The sequence below is a fragment of the Pristis pectinata genome, chromosome 28 (genome assembly GCF_009764475.1).
Source record: "Pristis pectinata isolate sPriPec2 chromosome 28, sPriPec2.1.pri, whole genome shotgun sequence".
NCBI lineage: Eukaryota > Metazoa > Chordata > Chondrichthyes > Rhinopristiformes > Pristidae > Pristis > Pristis pectinata.
The window spans coordinates 19,756,076-19,781,133 of NC_067432.1; the positions used below are offsets into that span (position 1 = coordinate 19,756,076).

A 25,058-nucleotide genomic window follows, 5' to 3' on the forward strand; every position below is an offset into this window, starting at 1 on the left:
TCTGGCTGACTAGCCTATCTATGCCTCTCATAATTTTATAAACTTCCATCAAGTTTCCCCTCAGCCTCCGACACTCCAAAGAAAATAATCCCTAAGTTTGTCTAACTGAGCCACGCCTTTGTGCTGCCCAATAAGAAAAGCTCACAAGTCCTCACAGTTACAGAAGTAACTACCTGGGGGCCATTGGAAGCTCTGCTCTCAATGTCTGCATGTCAGTTTATGGCAAGACAGAGGATACACTGCTGCTTATTTTGGATATATGTTAGTGCAAACTAAGGTCAGGGTCTCTATCTGAAGAGAATGAAATTAGCACTGTTTGGAAAAGCTCAGTCCAAAGACAATGATGCAAGTGCTGACTAGCTCTTAAAAAATGCCTTGTTATTGTTTGTCAGACCCAGTGGAAATAGATAAGTAATCAGAGCTACACAAATAAATCCATCCTGTGAACAACTTCCAAGAAAATATAGCAAAGATGTGGTAGCTATTTAGCCTGTTAATGAGGATAACCTGTCAAAGTTATCATAAAACAAGAAGATTACAGGCTGCTTCGAATCATTTTATGTTCAGACCAGAAGAATATCACACCTACATTTTTACGTGCTTTGCTCAGTGGATCATACATTGAGATTCTTCACGTTACACAAGGCTCAGACTATAGCACTTTGCAAACTGCGGACACAGAGAGTATTTCTATACTTCTTCAGCTGAGCGATGGCTCCAAAAATAAACATCATCTCAAATGCTACAATTTTTCAAAAGGCCGTGGACCCGGAATAACAAATGGAGAACAATATTTAAGAGACAAATTGGTAAGTATGTAATTTTTTTTAATGACTTTAAGAAGTGGAAGCCAAAATTAAAAGCAAGAAATGGCCAATTTGAAATGATGTGACATCTGAATTGTGATGTATTAACAGCAGTGGCTGTGTTTTGATACTTAGAGAATGTGCATTTTACTTGCAAGGTTTAAATTTATTAACAGTGGATCCTTTGCAGCTAAACAGAGGAAATAGAGGGGGTAAAATTAGTTTTAGGCTGTAATGCAAAACAGGAAATAAACAATGTAAAAGGAAACTGGGCAGAGTGTTAAATGGGCTGCCAATTTGCAATTGGGCCATTTTTTGCCCAGGACCAATGGTTCCCTCATCATGTGGCTTTTAATTGTGTTTCTTGCTAACCAGTAGAGAAGGGTTACATCAAGATGTCTGGAGGAGGTTAAAGTAGCAGGCACTACTGCTATTTCATGGGGTCAAATTATGCTGACACATAACCACGTCAACTGAAGTGAACCCCATAGTTTAACACACACTTTGTTAGTCCAGGACTTTCTAACTGATTAGGGGCTGAGGGTTTGATCTGTCACTGCTCTCTGCCAGTGGATGCCGCACGGAATACAACAGTGGGCAGATTTTCTGGGTCGATTACACTGCTCAGTTTTCACCCCAGATCGGACTTGGCATGGGAACTAAAGCTCCACTGATTCCAATATGCCTAATCAGTGTCCTGAATGGAAGGTCAGGATAACAAGCCCTCAGCTTCGTACAAACTTACAAATTAGGAGCAGGGATAGTCCACTCGGCCCCTCAAGCCTGTTCTGCCATTCAAAAAAACAGTGACTACTTGTAGCCTCAACTGTGCATTCCTCCGCTTAAACTTGGTAACGTTTCAACGCCTCGCATGTCAGGAATCTACCTATTGCCTTGACAATATTTAAGGAGAGTTCCAATGTCTCATGAACTTGCAGGAGTAATAATTTCACCTCACATCTTTCTTGAATGGGCAATCCCTTACTTTTAAATAGTGACCCAGGTTCTAGTTTCTCCCAGAACAGGAAACATTCTCTCCACATCCACCCTGTCAAGGCCCAGATAAGTGTTATGTGGGGACATTGAGCAGTCATTCTGGAGAGAGGACAATGTTCAGCACAGTCCAGCCCTTAGTCTTCAATACAATGGAACTCTGGGTGAATTATGAATTCAAGGATAACAATACCATAGCAGTATTAAACCATTTCTAAACTTGTTATGTCACAACAGAAGGCCATTCCACCCATTAAGCCCCTGCCAGCTTTCTGCAGATCAATTTATTCACCCACTCTTTACCCACAGCCTTTCAAATTATTCCCCTCAAATGCCTATCCAAATTCACTTTTAAAACCCCCCACTATCCCCACCGCATGCACAAGGCAGTGAGTTCCAAACCACAAAGACTCTCTGGTTAGGTTTCCAATGACAGGAAGACTTGGAATATCGAAAGAATGTTGCAACACTTTCAGATAAAAGTACAAATTAACATTTTGAAAACTTGCTGAAAGATATCCAAGCTATCCAATTAGGATGGGTTTCAGTTTTAAAGATAAGGCTTTGAAATGACCTGAAATATTAAACAGAGTGCTGCTTTAAGCATATCTACTGCATCAGCCAAGTTTATTTTAATGTACTTCAGCCAAGACTAGTTTGGTGCCAAAAACTTCATTCCAAACCTTTGAGAACTATGTAGTACACAACGAGAATTGGCAGAGGGACAGAGAAAAATCACAGCAATGGCTTTTCAAATAATAAAGAGATAAAATGTTTCAACCATAAGTTAAGATTTTCTTGAGAAATAATTTGACAAGTTGTCCATTACCTTCTCGTCATCCTCATCATCATCATCAACATCAACATCTTCATCCTCCTAACAAGGCAAAAAAAAGAGATGCTGTCATTTTAAATGTATTTATTTTCTTATGTTGGCACAGTACATTTAATTCTGGGTTATTGCCCATCTGAAACAAATCCCAAAAGGGGTGGGTTGGGATCAGGTCAGAGGTTAAACCAATTAAATTCCAAAGCCCACCCCAACCTGCTGATGAAGGAAGGTTGAAGGAAGGAGGCCAACATTCTCTCAAGAGGCAAGTTGTCTCTTTAGATGTCGGGAGTCTTGGATTTAACTTGTTTTGTAGATTTAACATTGGCCAGCCAGATTTCCGTGCCATTGGGGAAACCTGTCAGCTCAAAACAGCTGAGGATAGCTTCAGGAGAAGGTAAGCATTTTTCCAGCACCGCTTGTGGACCCAGAGCTTTCTGCCTTTTGGTTAGACAAATCACCACTCTCTGGTTGGATGCTCAGATGTCTCACAGGCAACTGCCGGCTTCTCATCTGGGGCTGTGGCCTGCCCCTGTAGTCCTTCTTGCCCAAGTCGAAGCCACAACTGCAAAACAGAGTGAACTCCAGGCAGGAAGTAAATAGTAAAACAAGACTATGTGGTTGAGCTTATACCACAAAGCACATGAGGTAGCTCAGAATTCCAGAGTTCCCAACCAAAAGCTCCATCCCAGCTCACCCTCCCCTGCCAACAGGGAAAAAAATGGGAGGCAGGTAGAGTCGCTGCTTCACAGATACACCTCTAGTAACCCAGGTTCAATCCTGATCTCCAGTGCTGTTTGTGTGGAGTTTGCATGTTCTCCCAGTAACTACGTGGGTTTGCACCGGGTGCTCCAGTTTCCTCCCACATCCCAAAGACATGCAGGTTGGTAGGTTAACTGGCCACTGTAAATTGCATCTTCTGTATAGGTGAATGGTAAGATTGGGAGGAAGTTGATGTCAATATGGGGAGAATAAAATAGGATTAGTGTAGAATTAGCATAGATGGGTGCTCGATAGTTGGCGTGGATTCAGTGGCCAAAGGACCTGTTTCTGTGTTCTATAACTCTGAGAAAAACCAACTCAATGATCAATGGTTTGATGTTTCAGTGCCATTGTGGGGTATGTCTCAGTCTCTGCATAAACTGTGCCCTAAGACTGCAAGTTAATTGCATACGACACTCACATTCTCAGTAAACCTGCCACTGAGTGCTACATTACAGTTTGGTTCTTTTCCAGCACTCTTGCTTAAATTGTTTTTATTCCACAATATGCGCTAGGCATTTTCTGCTTACATAACAACAAAAGGGCATGATGGCACAGGAGCAGGAGGATGCCGTACAGTCCATTAAGTCTGTTCTAATATTACATAAGGTCATGGCCAAGCTTTCAAAGCAACTCCACTTCCCTGCACTTTCCCAAAGTCACTTGACTTTCTTTGCATCCAAAAATCTGGTGTCCCTACAAATATTTTGACTGAGCATCCACAGTCCTCTGGGATAAAGAATTTAAATGACTGAGAGCCCTTTGAATTAAGGGTGCTTCTCTTCAGCTAAATCCATATCCTGAGACACTCTCTGATTGTGGTTGTGAAATGTCCAGCCAGAGGAAAAGAGCTCTCAGTATCCACTTGGTCGAGAATTCCAAAGATTCTTATGTTTCAGTGAGATCATCTCTTATTTCCCTAAATTTCACAGAATATAAGCACATTCTCCTCAATCTCTTCTCAGATGGACAGATCTCTTATATCTTTGTGGTACTCTTTGTATGTAGGGAGATTAGAACTATATACCATGCTCTATGTATGGCTTCACCTGATCCCCATAGCGCTGCATGCTGCTGTGATTCTATGTTAATCTTGGGACGAAAACATTTTGGGAATAGTGAACATAGGGGAGAAAGGTAAGTTTCTGTTCCAGTGATGTGTGGAGATATTCATCCTACCATTTTCCATCCCTGTTAATCTGCCCCTAAGTCTAAAGAGGAATCCTTCAGGCCTGGGGTACTTATAGATGATGGGGTATCCTTACATTGGTCTCATGGAGAAAGGTCCATCGAATCATTAGATATCCAATCCATTGAAGATCAATCACTTGGTGATACAGAGGATGATGTTGGTATGAGTTGCAAATACATAGGTAATCTTGCACCACCAAAAGCAAAGAAACCTGTCTACTATAGGAAAGAAGTGGGGGAAACCCCAATTTCCTGAACCCAGGTCTGGTTGGGTAGTAGAATGGAGACTGAAGAGACTCCAGATGTTGGAATCTGGAACAAGAAAGAAATTGCTAGAAGAGCTCAGCAGGTCAAACAGCATCTGTGGAAGATTGATGTTTCGGGTCGAGACCCTATATCAAAACTCACTGGGTAGGCGCAAGGTGAAGCCTGGCCACTCTCAGAAGGAGCCACACAGACAATGTTGCTTGGGAAAAATTTGATTTCCTTTTGAGTTTTAAGCTACCAAAGCTTTCAGCCTGTCCCTCAGAACCACCGCCTGCTTCTACCATCCTTGTTACTGCCACTTCCCAACTAGGCATTTCCTTCAGCGTTAGTGAAAGAAACCCTCATGTTTATTAATCAGAGATCACTCACATCTGGTATACCACCACCTAGCGTTGTCCGATAGTTCAACAGTTCTGCACCCAGATTGCCATCCTGTTCCAGTTAATTTCTCATCAGGCAAATGATTTTCAAACCTTTCATTTTGTTTCTACTTGGGGATTATCAGATGTTACTGTAGAAGATTTTCTCTTTAGTTAATGAATTTGTATATGCAGGTCTGAAGTCATTTATGGAATCCCTCATGCTAGTCACTCCAATAACAAGGTCTTTGCTTTCTCAGTCACAGACTTCCTACTGTGGTTTATCACATTGACCTTGGATCACAGTAAATGCCAGTCTGGAATATGATTCAAGATTTAAAATCCAGACATTTGATCACCAATGGGTGAGAGTGGATTGTCAGGATGATGATTCTTGCCACCACACTTCTACCTTCTTTCTGACACTGTGCACCTGGATTCCTAGCCCCACCTCCTACACTACTGGGAACAGTGCAAATGTAGTTCATAATCCCATTGGAATAACTGGATTCCCTCGGAATGCAAGTGTTAGCCCACGCTGCAGTTGCTGGGTCTTCAAACCTAATAACAAGAAAAGCAAAAGCCACATAATGGAAAAGAATGGAGCTGACGGGAGGCAAGAGTTGGGCACTTTTGAGTTCTGATCAGCACTTTCACCAATACAATAGCTTCTCTGTAGGCTCGGACTCAGAAGCCATGTGTGATTTACATCCACAAGGCCCTGAAATAACTACATTCTCCTGAGACTGAACAGAATGGTGTTCCTTTCTCTAGAAAAGAGAAAGCTGAGAGTTGACCTGATTGAGGTCTTTAAAATTATGAATGAGTTCAAAACGGGCAGGTGCAGAGACAATGTTTCTGCTTGTGGGTAGCCCAAAATAAGAGACTATGAATATGATGTACTCTAATAGATAGGCCTTTCAGGAGAAAATTCCATTCTCAGAGGGTGTCTGTCAAGTTGGCTTCATTGCAAGGATTAGTTGAGTTGAATTGCATGGACAGATTCAAGAGAAAGGCAGTTAAACATAAAGAAGAAAAGCAAGAGACTGATATGTTGATAGGGTTAGATGAAGTGTATAGAGCACAAATTGACACACATACCAGTGGGGCTAAAAATCCCCTTATTTTGTTCAATACATTCTATGCAATTCACAGAAGCATACAGCCTGGAGATACTGAATATAGTTACAGTAAGATTCTAATAATCTGGGACACTTTGGATCTTGGACTGGCTGATTTTCCGGACACTTGGATGTAATACCCAACACATTTCAAAAGAGCTTTTTATCACGTCACACAGTGTTATAATAAAAACTCCATTGAACTCGATAAGGTTTAGGGGAGCACGGGAACCTGGGACTTGATGGGTCTTGGGAGAGTTCAGGGACCGGTGGGATACGAGGGAGTGCAGGGACCAACAAGTCCTGGGCAAGCGTGGGGCCTGGTGAGAACACAAGAATCATTACCTGGTGAGCCAGATGCTAACTTTTATCACAGGGAGTACATAATGGGCACTAAGATGTTACAACATCCCAACATGTGTTTAATTTACATGTATGTTTCCACTGAACATACATGTGAATAAAACACATGTTTATGTTTTAACTCTCCTTTCCTCAGATAACCAATGTCAGCATCCAGCCAGCATTAACCCCTCCCACACCAACTCCTGCCAAAAATGCCCATCCTCCGTTGACGAGGATCTGCAGCAGTGATGGGCTCCACTACCACAAGATATGTTGTGCAGTCACAGGGCAGGGCTCTGTTCTTAGCTTCTGGCCTTTCAGTTTATGCTCTGTAAGAGCTGGGGCTGAAGAATGGTGGTCAGTGAGATCACTGAAGCAATGTGTTACAGATATCAAATACTGCCGAGAAAAAGATTTTCAGGAAAGCATCATCAAGTGACTTTCCAGCCTTTGTCTCTTAATTCACCAACACAATTACATGGTGACTCCTTGCAGAAAAAAACAATTGAACTCTCTCTTTATTTGCCCAGCCATTTTGATTTCAGATGCACAACATGTTAAAGGCTTGAACATGGAACATAAATGCCTGAATGTTTATGAATGACTCTTAGAGTCATAATGTCATACAGCACAAAAACAGCTCCTTTAGCCCATTTCTGCCTCTTCCTCTTCCCCAATGTCACATCAAAACTCCTTGAAAACCAACAAGTGACTCTTCCCAGAGTTTGACTTGTTCAGAGGATGAGCTTTGGGATTAACTTGTGGTAGGAGGACTTTGTCAGCTACTTTCTCAAGTTGGTGTCACCTCCCACACCATTGTTCCATCCAGTGTGACAAACACTCAATTTTTTACAGAAGAAAATAGTGTTTCTCTCCTGGCCCAGCCAAGTCACAGCACCAGAACAGAAGCATCTTCAAGTGACTTTCCAGCCTTTGTCTCTTAATTCACCAACACAATCAAGGGCAGGGGAGCTGGAAGTCAGCTTACTTGCAATAACATGTTGCCCCAGGAGGAAGGGATTGCTTGGTGACACAAGAGACTGCAGATGCTGGAATCCGGTCTTGTGGAGAAAGGTTATCTACTCATTAAACATCCAGTCCATTGAAGATCATCCTCTCTGTATCACCAAGAGATTGATGTTGGGATGAATTGCAAATACATAGATAACCTTGCATCACCAATAGCAAAGCAGTCTGAATACTATAAGGAGGAAAATGGGGTAACCCCCATTCCCTGAAACCAAGTCTAGTTGGGCATTAGAATGGAGACACCAGAGACTGCAGATGCTGGAATCTGGAGCAAAAATAAGCTGCTGGATGAACACAGCAGGTCAGGCAACATCTGTTCAGGGAAATGGGCAGCTGACATTTCGGGGTCGAGACCCTTCATATGAACTAGATTGCTTGGTTATGGTCAAATCAAAATGTTATAAGGAGGTAGCCCAACAAAATGAAAGGGTCAATGAACAAGCCTGACGGGTGCAGAAGGCAAATTATCTGAAGTCTTGGCAGAAGAAAAGGAAAGAGAGCAAAGAAAATATAATGCACACTGTGTAAATACACAACCATAAATCAGAAGACAGAATTATCCAACGTTTTTCCCTAATCCCTAAAGGGATCTGCAGCAAAGGCCAGTGGACCTCCACTACAAGTGTAAAGAGCCATTTTTATCCATTTACATCATCAGTTGGGTTCATCAATCTACAACCAGGGTATCCCTACTCCACAGGAGTTCCAAACATTCATCCGCAATACATTTCAAAAGGTCTGCCAATTACATGTTAACAAGGGGCTGAGTCCAGGTGAAAATAGTAATATTAATCAAATAGTATGAATGCTCCCCACTTTAAATGGATATGATAATAATATTAAGTTAGGATTATGTTCTTTATTAGTTGTGTTCTTCTTATAGCAGAGATGCCTTTTGCTATTTGGTTATCTTAGAAAAGATACTCTTCCTTCACTGGAGTGAGAGAGGTTTATTAATAACTTACCATGTACTGCTGGCTGACAACCTTCCCTCTGGCAATCTGAATGTAGTTCCAGGCAAAAATCATCAGGAGTGCAAGTGGGAGCATGTAGATCTCAAACGTCCAGACAATCACCAAATACAGCTGAAAAAAGAGAGAACTGTCAGTAATGCCTGAGAGAAAATCTAAAGAACATTAAAAAAACATCTGGGATGTCTTGGAAAAGGGAGGACAGATTTTCTTTTTCGACTGTTAAACACACAAAAAGGTTTAAAAAGACAATGCAGAGCGAACACTGCAGTTATTAGCTCTTGAAAGATTGCTTCAAGACAGCAGCCATGCTGTGAGATGGAGACACTAATGATCTGTTTGTACTGTATGGAATCGCTTCATACAGAAGTAGCCTTGTTTGCCACATATTCTGGAATGATCTCCCTCTACCCCGTGGGGAAGAATCCAGAGAACCAGTGTCAACACAGAAACAACCACAAGTACAGAGTGACTGTTTGAAAGCAGTGACTGTGACTTTAGTTTTCTGGTGGTGGATCTTCCTTGATGCCTGGGAAACCCTAGGGGTTTCTTTGCTGGGCAGTGACTGCATTTCATTGATGGGTTATACAACACATTATGCATCATGTGCTTTGAAGAAGAAAGTGAGCAGATGATTCCATTCAAATACTCAAAAGGCCAGGACAAGACAATAAGTTAATCTTCAAAAACAAAAGAGTGATGGAAGGTGAATCATTCTCAAAGTAACACTTGGTAACTTTTGTTCCTTCACCTCGCCCCTTGAGGCTGGGCTTTCAATTGCCTTGGTCCAAAGCCTTGGCTCCCACCTTTCCCACCACCCTAAATTACCTTATTGATTGAATTGTTCTTTTGAGGATTGTGTCAACCTTTCTCTGATTACTCTGCAATGAAGCATCTTTCAGAACTTTAATATAATAAAAAGCACTGTAATAGTGCTACTTAATGCTATCATTCTTGAGGAACAAATTGCATTTACTCAAATAATACCTCTCTATCCCAAGATATCTACCATCAAAAAATGTGGTGGGAGCATTTTTATTGTTTGTTACTGTGAGGTAACAAACAGTGAGGTAATTGCTGCCTATCTCTAACTACCCTTGAGAACTCATAGGTGAGTTTGCAATCCTTCTGGTAATGATGCTTTTGGGTCTGGTGATGATGCTTTTGGGTATCTCAGCGGCATAGCTGGTAGAGTCGCTGCCTCTGAGCTCCAGTGACCAAGGTCCAGTGACCAAGGTTCAATCCTGACTTTTGGTACAGTCTTTTTCGAGTTTGCACATTCCCCCTGTGACCATGTGGGTTTCCTGCAGGTGCTCTTGCTTCCTCCCATGTCCAGAAGATGAATAGGGAAAATTGTTCCTAATGTGGAGGTAAGTGGTAGAATCTACAGGTAATTGATAGGAATGTAGAGAGAATAAAATGGGATTAGTGTAGGATTGTAAATGGGTGCTTGATGATCACTGCAGACTCAGTGGGTCAAAGTGCCTAATGCCATGGAAGGAAATTCCAGAATTTAGACATGGCAATGAAGGAGGAACAGCAATATATTCCAACCTCAGAATGGTATGTAAAAATAGGCAACTAATTACCTCCATTAAGTATTATAATTACTTCGTTGGCTGTAAAGCCTCAGAACATCCCGAGAGGAACACAAAGGACAGTACATAAGTGCAAGCTTCACATCTTGGAGCATACAATTCTTTTCCTTCATCTATGTCGGGTGAAAATCCTGGAATCCCTCCCTAACAGCACTGTGGAATCACTCTTACCACAAGACTTGCAACAGACCAGGGGAACCCACCACAACCTTCCCAAGACAACTAGAGATGGCAAAAGAATTTGGCCTTGTCAGTGACTCAACTTGAGAAAGCCAAAATAAAACGTTCAGTTATAACTTGATGAATTAGAATTACTGTTCTCATTGCAGAACCGCAAAGAGACTAGTTCTCACATTAATGAGTTACCAAAGTAATAAGTACAATCTGGACCAGCGAGTTGGACTAATTAGATAGGCCTTTCCCAGACTTGGCACAGGCACAACAGACAGCTTGGTCCCTTTCACTGCTGTAAATCTCTCATGATGTAAACAGGGTATGGAAATCCTCCTTCAAATAAAAAAAAGGCTTTAAACACTAACCCAGCAAAGAGGACATGGTTTCAGAGCTCAGTTTTGTGGCTTTTGTGGATGCTGGAAATAATAATAAAAAATATGAAATGCTGGAAATACTCAGCAGGTGAGGTTACAGCTGTGGAGAGAGATCTGATGAAAGGTCATGGACCTGAAACATTGACTCTGTTTCTTGCTACACAATGGCTGCCTGACCTGCTGAGTATTTCCACCATGTTCTGCTTTTATTATAGCTCCAGCTGTTCACTTTCAAAGAAAAATCTTCCAGCAGCAAATAAATAGTGTTGAGATTTCCCAAATGGCAATAAAACAGGCTGTGCTTTACTTTTTTTTATTTCAAATGAATCATTAAACTCAGCCCCCATCTGACTCTCAGGTGGGTAAGGATCACATGGACCAGTTAATGAATGGGAGAGTTCTCTCCAGTGACCAGGCCAGTATTTACACCCTAACCGGCATCACTAAAGCAGATCATCCAGTCGTTATCACATTGCTGCTATTATGCAAATTGGATTTCACATTACTGTACCTCAAAAGAACATCAATGGCTGTGAAGTGTTTGGGACATCCAAGGAAACACATAAATGCAAGTGGTTTGGCATTGATAACCTCCTCAGGTTTTTGAATCCAAATTAAGCTCCCATGTACTTTTGGCAAGTTCTTTGGCCAAACAAGCAGCAAGCCCTTTTACTCATCTGACATATTATTCAGACTTTTTTGAAAATGCGACACAAAGTTCTCATTCAATTAGATGCTATTCATGAGAAGGAATCTGTAAATGAGGTTTCATATTTTATTCTCCAATAAAGATTAAATATTCACCAGCTTAAAACACACATGTGGAAACTGATATTTTTTCCCATCATGATGCTTGTCCTTTCTCAGGATATTTTTAAGCAGCACAGCCTCAGAACACATATCAGGTAATTATTTTATGAAATTATTCAAGGGTCACACTCGCAACATAGAGAAGAAGTAACTAATACCTTGTTTAGAGCAGAAAATGGCCCATATATTATGGCTAAAGGCTCAGCAATAAAATCACTTATTAAATGTAACCATCGTCCTGTAAGCTCACATAGAAGTAATCACGTTAAAATAAAGTGTAGAAATCCAATAACTTTGTATCAGGGGAATAATTTAACAGATCCAGTCCAGGTCAAATAAAATGTAAATCCTTTCTAACGCAGTGAGATCACAATTATAAAGATGTAGTCATACAGCTTGAAAAACTAACCAACTTGAAGCAAAAGGACATCCTTAGGTAGATTGTACTAAAGTATGTCAGGCACAGGAGAGAGGAACCTTAATTAGATAACTGTATAATGCATTTTAAGGGGTAAGGCTGAAATAATTGACAGGAGTTTTATCTGCTGCAAAGTCATGCATACAGCATAGGAGGTGACACTGAGCTCATCATTAACATATTATTTCCTTGATGGAGTTATCTAATTCATCCCACTTCTCTGCTCTTTGCACAAAACCTCACAAGACTTTTTTTTACCTACTGCAATTAATTTTTGCACTGTTTGAGTGCATCTTGCTCTAACTTTCTCCCCTGTCCTCAGGGCATAAACATGCTGGGGTGGTCACGGTAATATCGAAGTTCAGGGAAGTGACAATCCCTCATCTGCAATTCGCTCACTGCTCCTGAGTCAATGGTAGCTCGCTCTTTGACTGGAGTCAATTCCAATCCCGATCTCCTCTCACATCTATACTTGTGCCACCCATATCTGTGTCCTTTCTGGGCAGAAATGGGAACACACTTGATTTTGACTGTCCCTGAACAACGTAATTGCCTTGGAATACAGGCATGTATAACTACTCACTGTCTGACTATTTGTGGCCCAAGACCAGGTCTGTCAGCATTGAACAGACATTAAGCCAGGGTCCTTTCTAGTCAGTCAAGGGCGGTACTCAAGATGCTTGTGGAACTGTTTTAGTAGTTTCTTGATCTTCAAGTAGGTAAATATTCTTCAGTTGGCAAGACCTGTTGAGTCCAAGGGTTGGTGGTTCACGTCCCACTCTGGAGACATAAGCACATAATCAAGGCTGATATTCTTGTCCAGAACTGAGGAGGTAGAGCACCGTCAGAAGTATGAGATGGTTAACCAAAGTCCCAGGTGGATGTCTTGACCCTTTCTGGAAGATGAGTTGGGAAGCTCCCTCTATTACTCTGGCCAATACTTATTTCTCAATTGATATCACTAAATAAAGAAAGATCATCTAAACATTATCATGTTGCTGTTTGTGGGAGTGTGGTTGCTGTACTTTCTGCATAATATTATTGACTGCATGTAAATGACAGAGGGGGCAAACTTTATTCCAAGCTGCTGGGGCAATGGGGGGAGGGGGGGAAGGGGTAATAGGAGGGAGAAAGGGAATTAATTGCAGCTATACACCCTGCCTGGTATCTCTCTGTTGATCTCAGTGGTTAAAATTGGGTGGTTTACATACTGCAATCAGTCACTTTCACAAGGGGTGTTAAAATTACTCCTGACAGTTCAAGGTGTCCCAATTGCCAACCAATTATTCTGCACTGCACAGTGCAAGGTCTAGCAAATGGCAAGTAGAATGGAAACCAAATCGGTTTTCCGTTTCCTTAAAGAAATAATCCATACAGATTAGAGCAAGGTTCCATTCCTCTGAACTGTTCATAATCCGGACAGTGTCCAAGTCGGAAATGCGGCCGCAAACTGAGTTCCTACATGGCAGAAGATGCCTGCAGCCCCGCCACAACTGGAAAATCCATCCTGCTGGTCTCCCAAATACTTCTCTGTATGTACAGGATGTACATAATTCGGGTGCTCGTAACCTGGGAAGTACCTGTATACAGGTGCTGCACTCGAATGAATTAGAGAAAAGAAATAAATGACACAGTGTAGTTCAGATAACCAAGAGTACGGGAACCCAAAAACTCCATCAGAACCAAAACATCTGAAGAAGCAACAATCAGCTTTTAAGTAAAACAAGTGCACAGTCAAAGATCTCAGATGAAGCACAAGAGAGCTGGAGGCAGAACTATGGTGTTATCCAGCAAGAAACAGGTCAAGTCATGAGAAACGTCAATGGACAAGAGGATGGAGTGCTGATAGCCCAGAGGTATACACAGGCCAGAGAGTGCATTCAAAGATTAGCTCATTATCTGGTGACTTTCGAAGCAAGTTTTGCCAGGTCATTTTTAAGTTAAATTTTAGTTTTGCTGTGGTGCTGTCACCTGAATAAATTACAAAAAAAAGTTGATTCAACTGTATCCTAAGGCTGAAATATACAGGCATGAATAAGTGAAATGACCCAATTCTGATCCTTTAGATTCAGATATGGACCTGTAATAATGAAGTGAACCTGAGCTGTTCACTTAAAAAAAATAAACTGAGTAATGTCATATTAGATCATTCAGAATTAAGCATGTTGCAATGTTAACACAAAGGAAATGTATGTCTGATTGAACATGTTTTATGCTTGATAACTGGCTGTTGTACTTCCTCTCTAAGGCAGAGGGCATCTAAATGGGCAGAGATGTGGCGGAAAAGGGCAGCATGGTGGTGTGGCGGTGAGCGTAATGATCGGGGTTCAATTCTGGCCGCTGTCTGTAAAGGGTTTGTACATTCTCCCTGTGACTGCGTGGGTTTCCTTTGGATGCTCCGGTTTCCTCCCACATTCCAAAGACGTACGGGTTAGTAGGTTAACATGGGTGTAATTGGGCGGCACGAGCTCGTTGGGCTGGAAGGGCCTGTTACCGTGTGTATTCTTTTTAGAAGTTTTACACAACTTAGCATGAATTAATATATTTTGGAAAGAGATTTGAAGACAACTGGCATAAATAAAATGCAACGAGTTTACAGGAGAATGAAGGGCAATCAACAGTCACAAATCTTTGAAGAATAACTTGATAACCTATTAAAATGTGGACATAATCCTTAACTTTATTTAGTTTAGTACACAAAAGTTAAATTAAGTTTTCAGCTGGGGCATGCTATCTAGTTCTGGCCAACACATTCTGCAAAGGATACAGAGGCTGGGGGATGGGTGCAGAGGAGATTTCACCAGAATGACTGCAGGAATGAAGGCGGAGTTTGAATCTTTGGGATCATTCTCCATTGAGCAGAGAAGATTATGGAGGGATTTAATAGTTGTGTTCAAAGTTATGAAGGTCATAGAGTCATACAGCACAGAAATAGACCCTTCAGCCCAACCGGTCCACACCAAGATTCCTGTTTAAGCTAATCCCACTTGCCTGCATTTGGCCCATATCCCTCTAAACTTTTCCTATCCATGTACCGTCTGAGTGCCTTTTAAATGTCGTTAATGTACCTGCCTCAACTACTTCCTCTGGCAGCTTATTCCATATACAGACCACCCTCTGGGTGAAAAAGTTGCCCCACAGGTTCCTATTACCATTATTTGACAAGTAACTAACAGCCACCATGTAACCAGAGAGGAGAATGAGGAGAAATGCTTTCACAGAGTGAATTGTTATGATCTGCTATCCAGTGCTTGAAAGCATGGTGGAAACTGAATCAACAGCCAGTTTCGAGATCGAGTGTAGAGATGGTGGCAGGGTGGTGCAGCAGTTAGTGCAGCTGCTTCACAGCTCCAGGGACCCAGGTTCAGTTCTGACCTCAGCTGCCTCCTGCGTGGAATTTGCATGTCCTCCCCGTGACCCTGTGGGTTTTTCCCAGGCGCTCCAATTTCCCCACACATCTCAAAACTGTAGGGGTTGTTAGGTTAATTGGCCACTATAAATTGCCCCTAGTGCAGCTGGGTGACAGATGAATCATGGCTGAACTGATGGAAATGTGAGGAAGACTAAATTACAGGGAAACAACTGGGGGAGTGCGGTTAGACGGACTGTCCAATGGGTTGAATGGCCTCCTTCTGTTTCACATGAAATATGCATATGAAAGACATGATCAAATCAATATCTAAATAAAACATCAGCAATAAAACTAGAAAACATTAGGAATAAACAGCAGGTACATTAGCTCTATGCCCATCTCTCCAAAGCTTCCAGCTCATCATCCTGAGAATGAAGGATTATTCTTTGCTTTATCCAAATGCAGAGCTTGTAACACAAGGACCTTGTGCTCAGACCTCAAAATCATTGGATCCAGACATTCACCCTGGCCACAAAAAATAATTCAGAGAAATGCATGTACCACAACTGGAATCTCCCGCAGCAGATTTTTGCACAGAGAAATTGTTAAACCATCACCTAGAGCATTGTCCAAAAGAAATACAAGAGACTGAAAAATGCATCTGAGATAACAGGAAAAGAGATAGTGGCCACCACATTCCACACGTATCTCAAACAAAACTGGAACACCGCTATTTAAGCAACAGAATGCTTAGCAAGTCCATCAACAGTCTGACTGAGTCCAAGAAATACAAGCATGATCCAACTCTGAAAGCTTATCAAGCATTCCAGGCAGACAAAAAGAAAGAATTTCAGGTTCAAGTCCCAAATTCTTTGCACTGATGCAGCAGAACAGCAATTCACACATCTTAAACCAAAGTAGGTAAAAAGTCTTTACTCAGGTGAAATTCTCAGCGATAAGATAACATATCTTTATTAGACACACGTACATGGAAACACACAGTGCAATGCATCTTTTTGCGTAGAGTGTTCTGGGGGCAGCCCGCAAGAGTCGCCACGCTTTCAGTGCCAACACAGCATGTCCACAACTTCCTAACCTGTACATCTTTGGGATGTGTGAGGAAACCGGAGCACCCGGAGGAAACCCACGCAGAGAAGGGGAGAACATACAAACTTCTTACAGACAGCAGCCGGAATTGAACCCGGGTCGCTAGCACTGTAATAGCGTTACACTAACCGCTACACTACCGTGCTTGCCGTGTTCCGGTACCGTTTAGAACACACATGAACATAAGGTCTGAAAAATAGTTTAAAAACCCATCTCAGAATCTTACATTAAGGCTGCCAATTCAACATTTCTCTTTCCAACAATGCTGCAAATGGCTAAACCAGATGAGGCAGTTGTTCACATGTGAATCTTGGGGTGTTACTTATTGCATCCAGTGCTCCCGTTGCAGCCTCCTCTACATCGGTGAAGCCAGACACAGATTAGGCGACCGCTTCGCTGAGCACTTTCGCTCCGTCCGGCGTGCCTGCCGGGATCTCCTGGTGGCCAGCTATTTTAATTCCACTTCCCATTCCCAAACCCACCTGTCTGTCCATGGCCTCCTCCACTGCCAGGTCAAAGCAAAACGCAAGTTAGAGGAACAACAAGGCATCTTCTGCCTGGGCAGTCTCCAACCTGGTGGCATAAATACCAAGTTCTCAAACTTTCTCCTGAGTCCCCCAGCCCCCATCACCCTCTCTCTTTCCCCTCCCCGCCCTCACCACCTGCCCATCACCCACACAATCCTCCCACTGGTTCCCCTCCCCATCTCCCTCCTTTATTCCACCTTCCTCTCCCATCAGATTCCATCATCCTCAGCTCTTTGTCACTTCCACCTATCACCTCCCAGCTTCTGACATCATTCCCACTCTCCCCCCTCCCTCATCTGCCTATCTTCCCCTGTCACACGGATCCACGTATCACCTGCCAGCTCTTGCTCCACCCCTTCACTCCACCTTTTTATACTGGTTATCTCCCCTCTTTCTTTCAGTCCAGATGAAGGGTCTCGAACCGAAACGTCGACTGTTCATTTCCCTCCATAGATGCTGTCTGACCCACTGAGTTCCTCCAGCACTTTGTGTGTTGCTCCAGATTCCAGCATCTGGAGTTCTTTGTGTCTCCAGCATTGCAAATGTATTCTTTACAAGTAAACATCCTTTATCTTGGGCAATCCCTCGGGATCGAGGATGATTTGCTTCCATTCCATTTTTGTGGTGGCTAAAGAGGGAAAGCGGGCTCTTCCACAGATGGGAGAGGTGGTGGCCGATGGTGTGGGTGGGTAGTTTGTGAGGTAGGACACTCCTTCTGCTGCTTATGCAGGACTTCTGTGTGCTCCAGACGCAGGGAGGCAAGATCTTCAATAACATCCTGGATGCTCCTTCTTCACTTTGACCAGTCATAGGGTGGAGATTCCAAGAGTCAGTGAAGATGTTGCACTTCCTCAAGACTGGAACTTACTGTCCATACCTAATTGCCCTGATGACTTCTTCTCAGGCAGGTGGGTAGTTAATGAGGTGCTAAAAATCCATTCCCCTTTTGAAACTACCATTGAATGTATTTCCAGCAGCTTTTCAGGCCTTTTCAGATCATAACAGCTTGTTGCATAAAAATAAAAGCTAAATTGACCTCTATTTCTTTTGCCAATTACCTTAAATCTGCACCTACTTTTTGCCAGTTATCTTAATTACCGTTGTACACCAAGGGTTCAAGCAATGGGAATTACGTGTAGTCCCTGGTCTTCAGATTTTTGGTTGTATCTCACAAGAACACAGGAAAATAGGAGCAGGAGTAGACCAACAGGCCCCTCAAGCCTGCCCTGCCATTCAATCTGATAACGGCTGATCTATGGTGGTCTCAGATCTTCTTCTGTGCCAGTTCTCCATAGCCCTCAAATCCTCGATCTTCCAAACATTTATCTATCTCCACCTTAAATATATCTAATAATCTAGGCTCCAACACCCTCAGGGGCAGAGAATTCTAGAGATTCATTACCATTTGAGCAAAAAAATTTCCACGGACCAGTCCCTTATTCTTTAGCTATGTCCCTTTTTTTTGTGACTCTCCCACAAGTGAAAACATCTCAACATCAACACTGTCAAGCCCCTTAGGATCTTATATATTTGAACAAGATCACCCCTCATTCTTCTAAACTCCACAGAAAGTAGACCCAAACTACCTAGCCTCTCCTGATAGGACAACCCTCTCATCCCAGGAATGAGGCTCGTGAATCTCCTTTGGACTGCCTCCAATGCTACAATGTCCTGTTCTTGGTAATGGGACCAAAACTGCACACAGTATTCCAGGTGAGGCCTCAGCAATACACTGTACAACTGGAATACAACCTCCATATTCTTAAACTCCAACTGCTTCACAATAAAGACCTACATACTGTTTGCCTTCTTAACCACTTGCTGCACCTGCCTGCTAACTTTTTGTGATTCATGCACTAGAACACCTAGATCAACTGAACTTCACTCATTTGCAGTCTCTCTCCAATTAGATAATAATCCGTCTTTTGATTCCTCTTCCTGAAAAGCATGACTTCACACTTCCGCCCCATTAAACCCCCTTTGCCAGGTTTTTGCTCACTCACTCAATCTATCTATATCCTTTTGCAGAATCACAAAGGCCACATCCCAACATGCCCCATCCACCTATTTTCATATCATTGGCAAACTTTGAATTCCCTCCTCCAGGTCATTAATGAAAATAGCAAACCATTGAGGGCCAAAAACTGATCCCTGGGCTGTTCCACTAGTTACATCCCTTCAGCCTAAAAAAGAACCCATTTAGTCCAACTCTTTGTTTTCTATATGACAGCCAGTCTTCAATCCGTGCTAACACACTTCTTCCAATGACTTGGGCTCTAACTTATGAACCAGTCTCTTATGTGGCACCTTGTCAAATGCCTTTTGGAAATCTAAATACACTACATCTATAGGTTCCCCTCTATCAACTCTCCCTGTCATGTCCTCAAAGTATTCAAACAAATTTGTCAGACATGATTTACCTTTTATAGGCTTTCAGCTTTTCTAAATGATTAGTTATTTCCTCTGATTATTGACTTGAGCGTCTCGCCAACGATAGGTGTTAAACTAACTGGCTACAGTTCCCTGCTTTCTGTCTTCTTCCCTTTTTGAACAAGAGAGTCACATTGGCTGTTTTTAATCTTCCCATACCTTCCTGGTATGTAGTGAGTTTTGAAAAATTTCTAACAATGAGTTCACCAACTCTGCAGCCAATTCCTTTAAAACCCTTGGGTGAAGGCCATTGGGTCCTGGTGATTTGTCCACCTTTAGCTCTGCTATTTTCTCTAATACTTTATCCCTTGCGATTGGGACTTATACAAGTTCATGCCTGTTATTTGAAATTAGCCCATCTGTTATCTTTAGGATATTTGGAGTGTCCTCCACAGAGAAGACTGTTGCAAAAATATGATTTAACATATCTGCCATTTCCTTGTTTCCTGTTATTAATTCACCATCCTCGTTCTCTAGAGATCCCTTCTTTATCCGCCTTCTTCCTATTAACTATCCATAGAAACTCTTCCTGTTTGTTTTGGTATTACGTGCAAATTTTCTTGCAAAATCAATTTTCTCTCTTCTTATGATCTTTATAGTCTTTCATTGCTGGAAAGCTTAACACCAGATTATTTCAGAGTAACCCAGAATGAATTTTCACAGAGATTATTTGACGGCTGAATTGGTAAAGAAACCCAAATTCAAGAATGTACACTGGGGAATTTCAGCTCCACACAACTGGACCATTGCAGGTGGCACTTCAGGACAACATGGGCAACATAAAAGCACATGATTAATCACTTTAAAAAATTGCAAAAACTTGAAACATCCAAATCCAAAACAAAATTTAAAATAATTACAGTAAGTACCTCTTGATATTTGAGAAAGTTTACCAAATTCCCAGAATAATTCTACTTGGTGTGTTAGAAAGTCAGATTAAAGCACTCCAAATAAGGACTTCAAGAACCCCTGAGAAAATGGCACAGAACAATTCATTCAGGCAGTACAGTGTTAGTTTACATTACTAGAAATGCATTGATGCAGTGATAAATCCCACATGTGCTGTCATTGTAACTTTAATGGTCAGTTGATTCTGGTGCAGGTGTGATTTTACTCTTCAGCATCTAAAGGGACCCTATTGTATCCATGCAATATACCCAGCACAGAAAGGCAGAACTCTGATCCCAGCTTTGTAAACTGGTGTAAAGGAGGAACAGGTGGACAACATCAAAACTTATACATTTTTAGAATGCTTCAGCACTTCTTCATTTTCTTTCTCTCCTTTTTGATCTGAAGTTTATTCTGGATGCAAATGCTGTTCCTGTGTTTCAACATAAAATGGATAGTATAGTGTCTAATCATTTGAAATCTCTTCATCTGTAACATGTGGCAATTAAAGTAAAAGATCTGAACCTAGTTCCCTCTAACTGTTAGCACTCATCAATGGTTTCAGGTTGGAGTCTTCAGGCAGTGAAATCAAGTAACCGAGACTTCTTTCTGAACAATCTATGCTATCAAGTCAATTTCTCACCCTGCATTTACAAGGCTAGCATTAGAGGACAGAACACTTCCTCTTTTATGTTCTGTTAGGAAGCAAAGAGCAAGAGAAGTTAAGTATGATTAAGCAGGCTTCTTGCAGAGGGTGGAGTGGAGAATCTCTGGAATTCTCTACCTTGTTGGCTTATTGAGGCTAGATCATCAGAAGTATTTGAAAATTAAGTAGACATATTTTTGAAAGAAATGAAGGTTACATGGAACTGGTACAGAAGAGAAGAGGTTTGGGGCAGATCAGCCATGTTCACATTGAATGGCGAGGCAGGCTTGGAAGGGCCAAGTGGCCTACTCCTGCTCCTATTTTCTGGTGTTATGTTCTAATTTCCAAACCATAGCATGGTGAAGAGTTAGCCTCACTCAGTTGTAGCATCCTTGTTTCAGAGTCAGAAGATCCACTCCCATCTCCAAGATTTGAGTATATAAGCTAGGATGACACATTCAGAGATGCTGTCCTTCAGATGAAATCTCAAAGGGTGCTATTTAAATGAAGGTAAAACATGCTTAAACTGGCAAGAGCTTTCTTCATATCACGACTAATATAAACATGTAAGAAATAGGAGTTAATGTAGATGTTATGCCCTTTGAGCTTTCTCTGCTGAACAATAAGATCATGGCTGATCTGATCATTGCTCTCCACCTTCCTGCCAATCCCCATGACTCTTGATTACCCTGTGGTTCAAAAATCTGTCTCAGCCTTGAACATGTTCACTGACCCAACAGCTCTTTGAGGTTAAAAAAATTCCGAAGATTCACAACACTCAGAGAAGAAACTCCTGCTCATCTTTGTTGTAAATGGTTCATCTCCGACCCCACTTTCCTCCCTGTCCTCACATCCTTAAACTCTGCATCTCAGTTCTAGAGACCCCCTTCTGTGGAAAGCATTCTCAGAACATCCACCTCATCAAGGCCCTCAAAATCCAATGTTGTAATAAGATCACCTCTCAGTCCTCTAAACTCCTAGTGGTACAGGCCCATTCTGCTCAATCTTTCCTTATAGGAGAATCCATGTACCTCTGGAGTCAATCCAATGAACTTTTGCTGGGCCACCTCCAAGACAAATACAAAAGAGACCAAAATTAACCCTGCATCCAATTTAACCAAAACTAATCATCTGTTCATTTTCCTCACTGATGTTTGTGTAAAAATTATTAGTCTTCAACACAAGACTACTCATAGCAGTAGTTCACTGGCCATGAAACACTTGGAAACATCCAAAAGTGTTGACTCTCCTAAAATTGTATAGGCTCTAAATAAATTCAAGTTCTTTCTTTCTTAAGCCATAACAGATGGTCCAAATCTCACTCAGCATTTTACAATGGAACCTGAATGCTTATGAACTCCAAAGCAGTGAAGTTCAGTTCTCACATTAGATAGAAAAAAACCTCCAATGTCTTAGTTTAGCTGCAATATAATTTAATTGAACAACAGTCCTGTTGTAACTAAATTACAAAGCACTTATAATAGTGATCAAATCATAAATCTTTCATTGTTTAGCCCTTAGGGAAGAATACAATTAGACTCCAAATCCAATGAAACAAACTACAAAGCATTTCATTTTTAAGTGTATCAGATTTAAAGAAGTTTTTATTCCAACTCAGCTACAAAAAACAGTCAACCTCAATATCACAAACTACTTTGGTTTTGGAACCATGCAGGCAATCAGATAGTGCATACAATACAATGACATAGTCCATTCTAGTCAAATGTGGCGGCTTTGCATCAGTGGTGAATGAGAATCAATTAATCATTTCTGTGAAACCTCTTTTAGAAATCAGGGCCCTAAAAGAACATAATACATATCAGTGGACCATGCACGTATGGAGTAAGATCTGAAGTTAGCTTCCTTGGATGGTAAACATACAGAAGGATGTTTTTAACCAGCAATTGACTCTAATTGTCCTCTCACAAACAGGGTCAACCTCAAACCCTGGGCATCTTCCCACAGTCAGCCAGCTAAATCTAAGAGAATAGTCAAGGAGTAATGCTCTGACATTGAGCACAGTAAGTTGGAAAGGGAGGCCATTCAGCCCATCAGATTGATGTAGGAGAAGTAATATTAGCTATGATTTTCCAATGCACGGTCAGAATATAAAGTGTTAATCTTCACAAGGAATTCATTCAGCAGTGAGAACACCAGTGTTGAGTTTCCTTTGAATAGCAGGCACATGCAAGTCATTTTTGTTTCCTTAAGTCACTCACGATATACTTCTACTGTTAAATGAGCAAACTTAGATTGGAGATAACACAGATATGATTGAGAAGAGCCGAAAGTCTTGGGCAGAAATATTGCACTACACGATTACACAACTTGGACCGAAAATACCACCTCTGCCCGCTGTAAATAAAGTCATTGTTGAGTTCCTTGACTATGCGTCATCATTAAAATTTACGCAGCCCCAACGCCCAGGCTCAGGTGCGTTCCCTGACTTTTTCGAAATCTCTAGCCCAAGTATCAGGTTGCTTTATAACACTCACAAAAGGCTGAGTGCTGTTAAAAAATAGCCTTCTGGGTGGCAGAAGAAAGGGGGTCGAATGTGTTTAAACTATCAGCTCAAAAACTGTAGGGTTTAAAGGAGGAAAAAAAATGCTTGACTGAACTTACAAAGCTGCCTTCAGGGGTTATGCAGCAAAAAGAAAACATTCTTCCACAAGGAAAAATGTTCTACATAATCCTTGTTAGAAACCAGATACATCCGACATGTAAAAAGCAAGTTTTTGTAGAGTTAAGCATGTAAAGGGCAATAACTACACACTTTAATAACTGGATAATCAGAAAAAATGGATTACTGGGAAACAGAATCATTATCAGATCAAATGAAATTGTATCAACCACATAATAACCGACACAGCTATATTAGAAAACCTATTTTCTTACATCCTTATTTCAGCTAACTCATAATCACTCCCTGCTGGTCAAAGTGTAGATTGGACCAATATCAATAAAGACTTTGCTTGTGCTTAATCAGACAATGAAACACAGGTGTATGGAGAGAAACGGAAGCCAGTTTTCAAACATAGGTCGCTTCATAATTATTGATAACCCCTGGATTAATTATTGGTGCCAGGCAGAACAAAGGCGCAAAATGCTGTGAGCTGTTTAACAGGACAAAGGAGAAGACTTGTCAGGTCAGTTCCATGGGCAGATGCTCACTGAATAAAGGAAAATTGCAATAGCCTGTGGGTGTCTTAAAACAGAGAACCAAGCAAATTTACCATGCGGTGCATTTGCCTCAACTAAACTCACTGGCATGCATCAATCCCCAGTCTCATTCAAGGAATCAGCTGATTTCTGCTGACGAGATGCAAAATGACACAACACACTGGGTTCATCAGCTACACTGAGAGTCAATTTTGTAGTGCAGCTGGCACAATGTTGGCATGGCAAAGTCCGTGCCTTCAACCAGTGAAAATGGTTCCGATCAACCCCTTTTTAATGTGAAGCAAAAGGTGGGTGAAATCGGGGAAAAATGGCTTTTGGGAATAAAATAAAGTATTTATGAGAGAGACAGAGACATGGGGAAAACCAAACTTGACATGGAAACGACTGCAAGAAACTTACTACGCTGATATAATGTGTGGATTACAAGGTATCTTTTGTACAATCAGAACATAAGGGCTAGCAAATAAGCACTTTGAATCCCTCCTCCTCATTATAACTAAGTGTTCTCTGGTCTTTCCATGAAGGTCAATTGAAGTCAGAAGAGGATCTCAAAGGTATAGAGACGCTCCCAATAACACTGTCTGTTTTGTCAACCCTGCTAGTTTGTTAATAATGTGATTTGACTGTGGTTTTACTGGAGAAAGAAAAACTAATAATAAATATGAGCCATTCACTGCTAAAGTGTGCAACATTTATTAATTATTTCTGTTCATAGATAGTGTCTGCTGAATACTAATGTGGATCAGATTCTGAACAGATAAACTCTACAAATTTTAAAATAACTTTTAATTAACTATGTTTTTAATAAATTTAGTAATTGGGTTAAGGCAGTCTCATTGCCATTTGAAATCCATGTCATACTAACATATGTACATCCTTCA

General features: G+C 41.4%; 1 protein-coding gene and 1 long non-coding RNA gene across 5 annotated transcripts in view; one reads left to right on the top strand and one right to left on the bottom strand.

The window, feature by feature from the left end:
* Nucleotides 1-25,058, bottom strand: part of LOC127583941 (multiple C2 and transmembrane domain-containing protein 2-like) — a 328,587-nt gene that overhangs the window by 54,816 nt on the left and 248,713 nt on the right. For all 4 annotated transcript variants that reach the window (XR_007958316.1, XM_052040378.1, XM_052040377.1 and 1 more), the window contains exons 18-19: nucleotides 8,668-8,787; nucleotides 2,629-2,676 (exon numbers count right to left, since the gene is read on the bottom strand). Coding sequence is in view for 3 of the 4 variants with exons in the window: in XM_052040378.1 (XP_051896338.1) it covers nucleotides 2,629-2,676; nucleotides 8,668-8,787 (168 nt within the window). In the remaining variant the exon portion in view is untranslated. The remainder of the gene's footprint in view (nucleotides 1-2,628; nucleotides 2,677-8,667; nucleotides 8,788-25,058) is intronic.
* On the top strand, nucleotides 414-24,825 carry LOC127583942 (uncharacterized). Its single transcript, XR_007958317.1, has 3 exons — nucleotides 414-809; nucleotides 17,782-17,941; nucleotides 24,702-24,825. It is a non-coding gene; the product is annotated as an uncharacterized LOC127583942 (long non-coding RNA).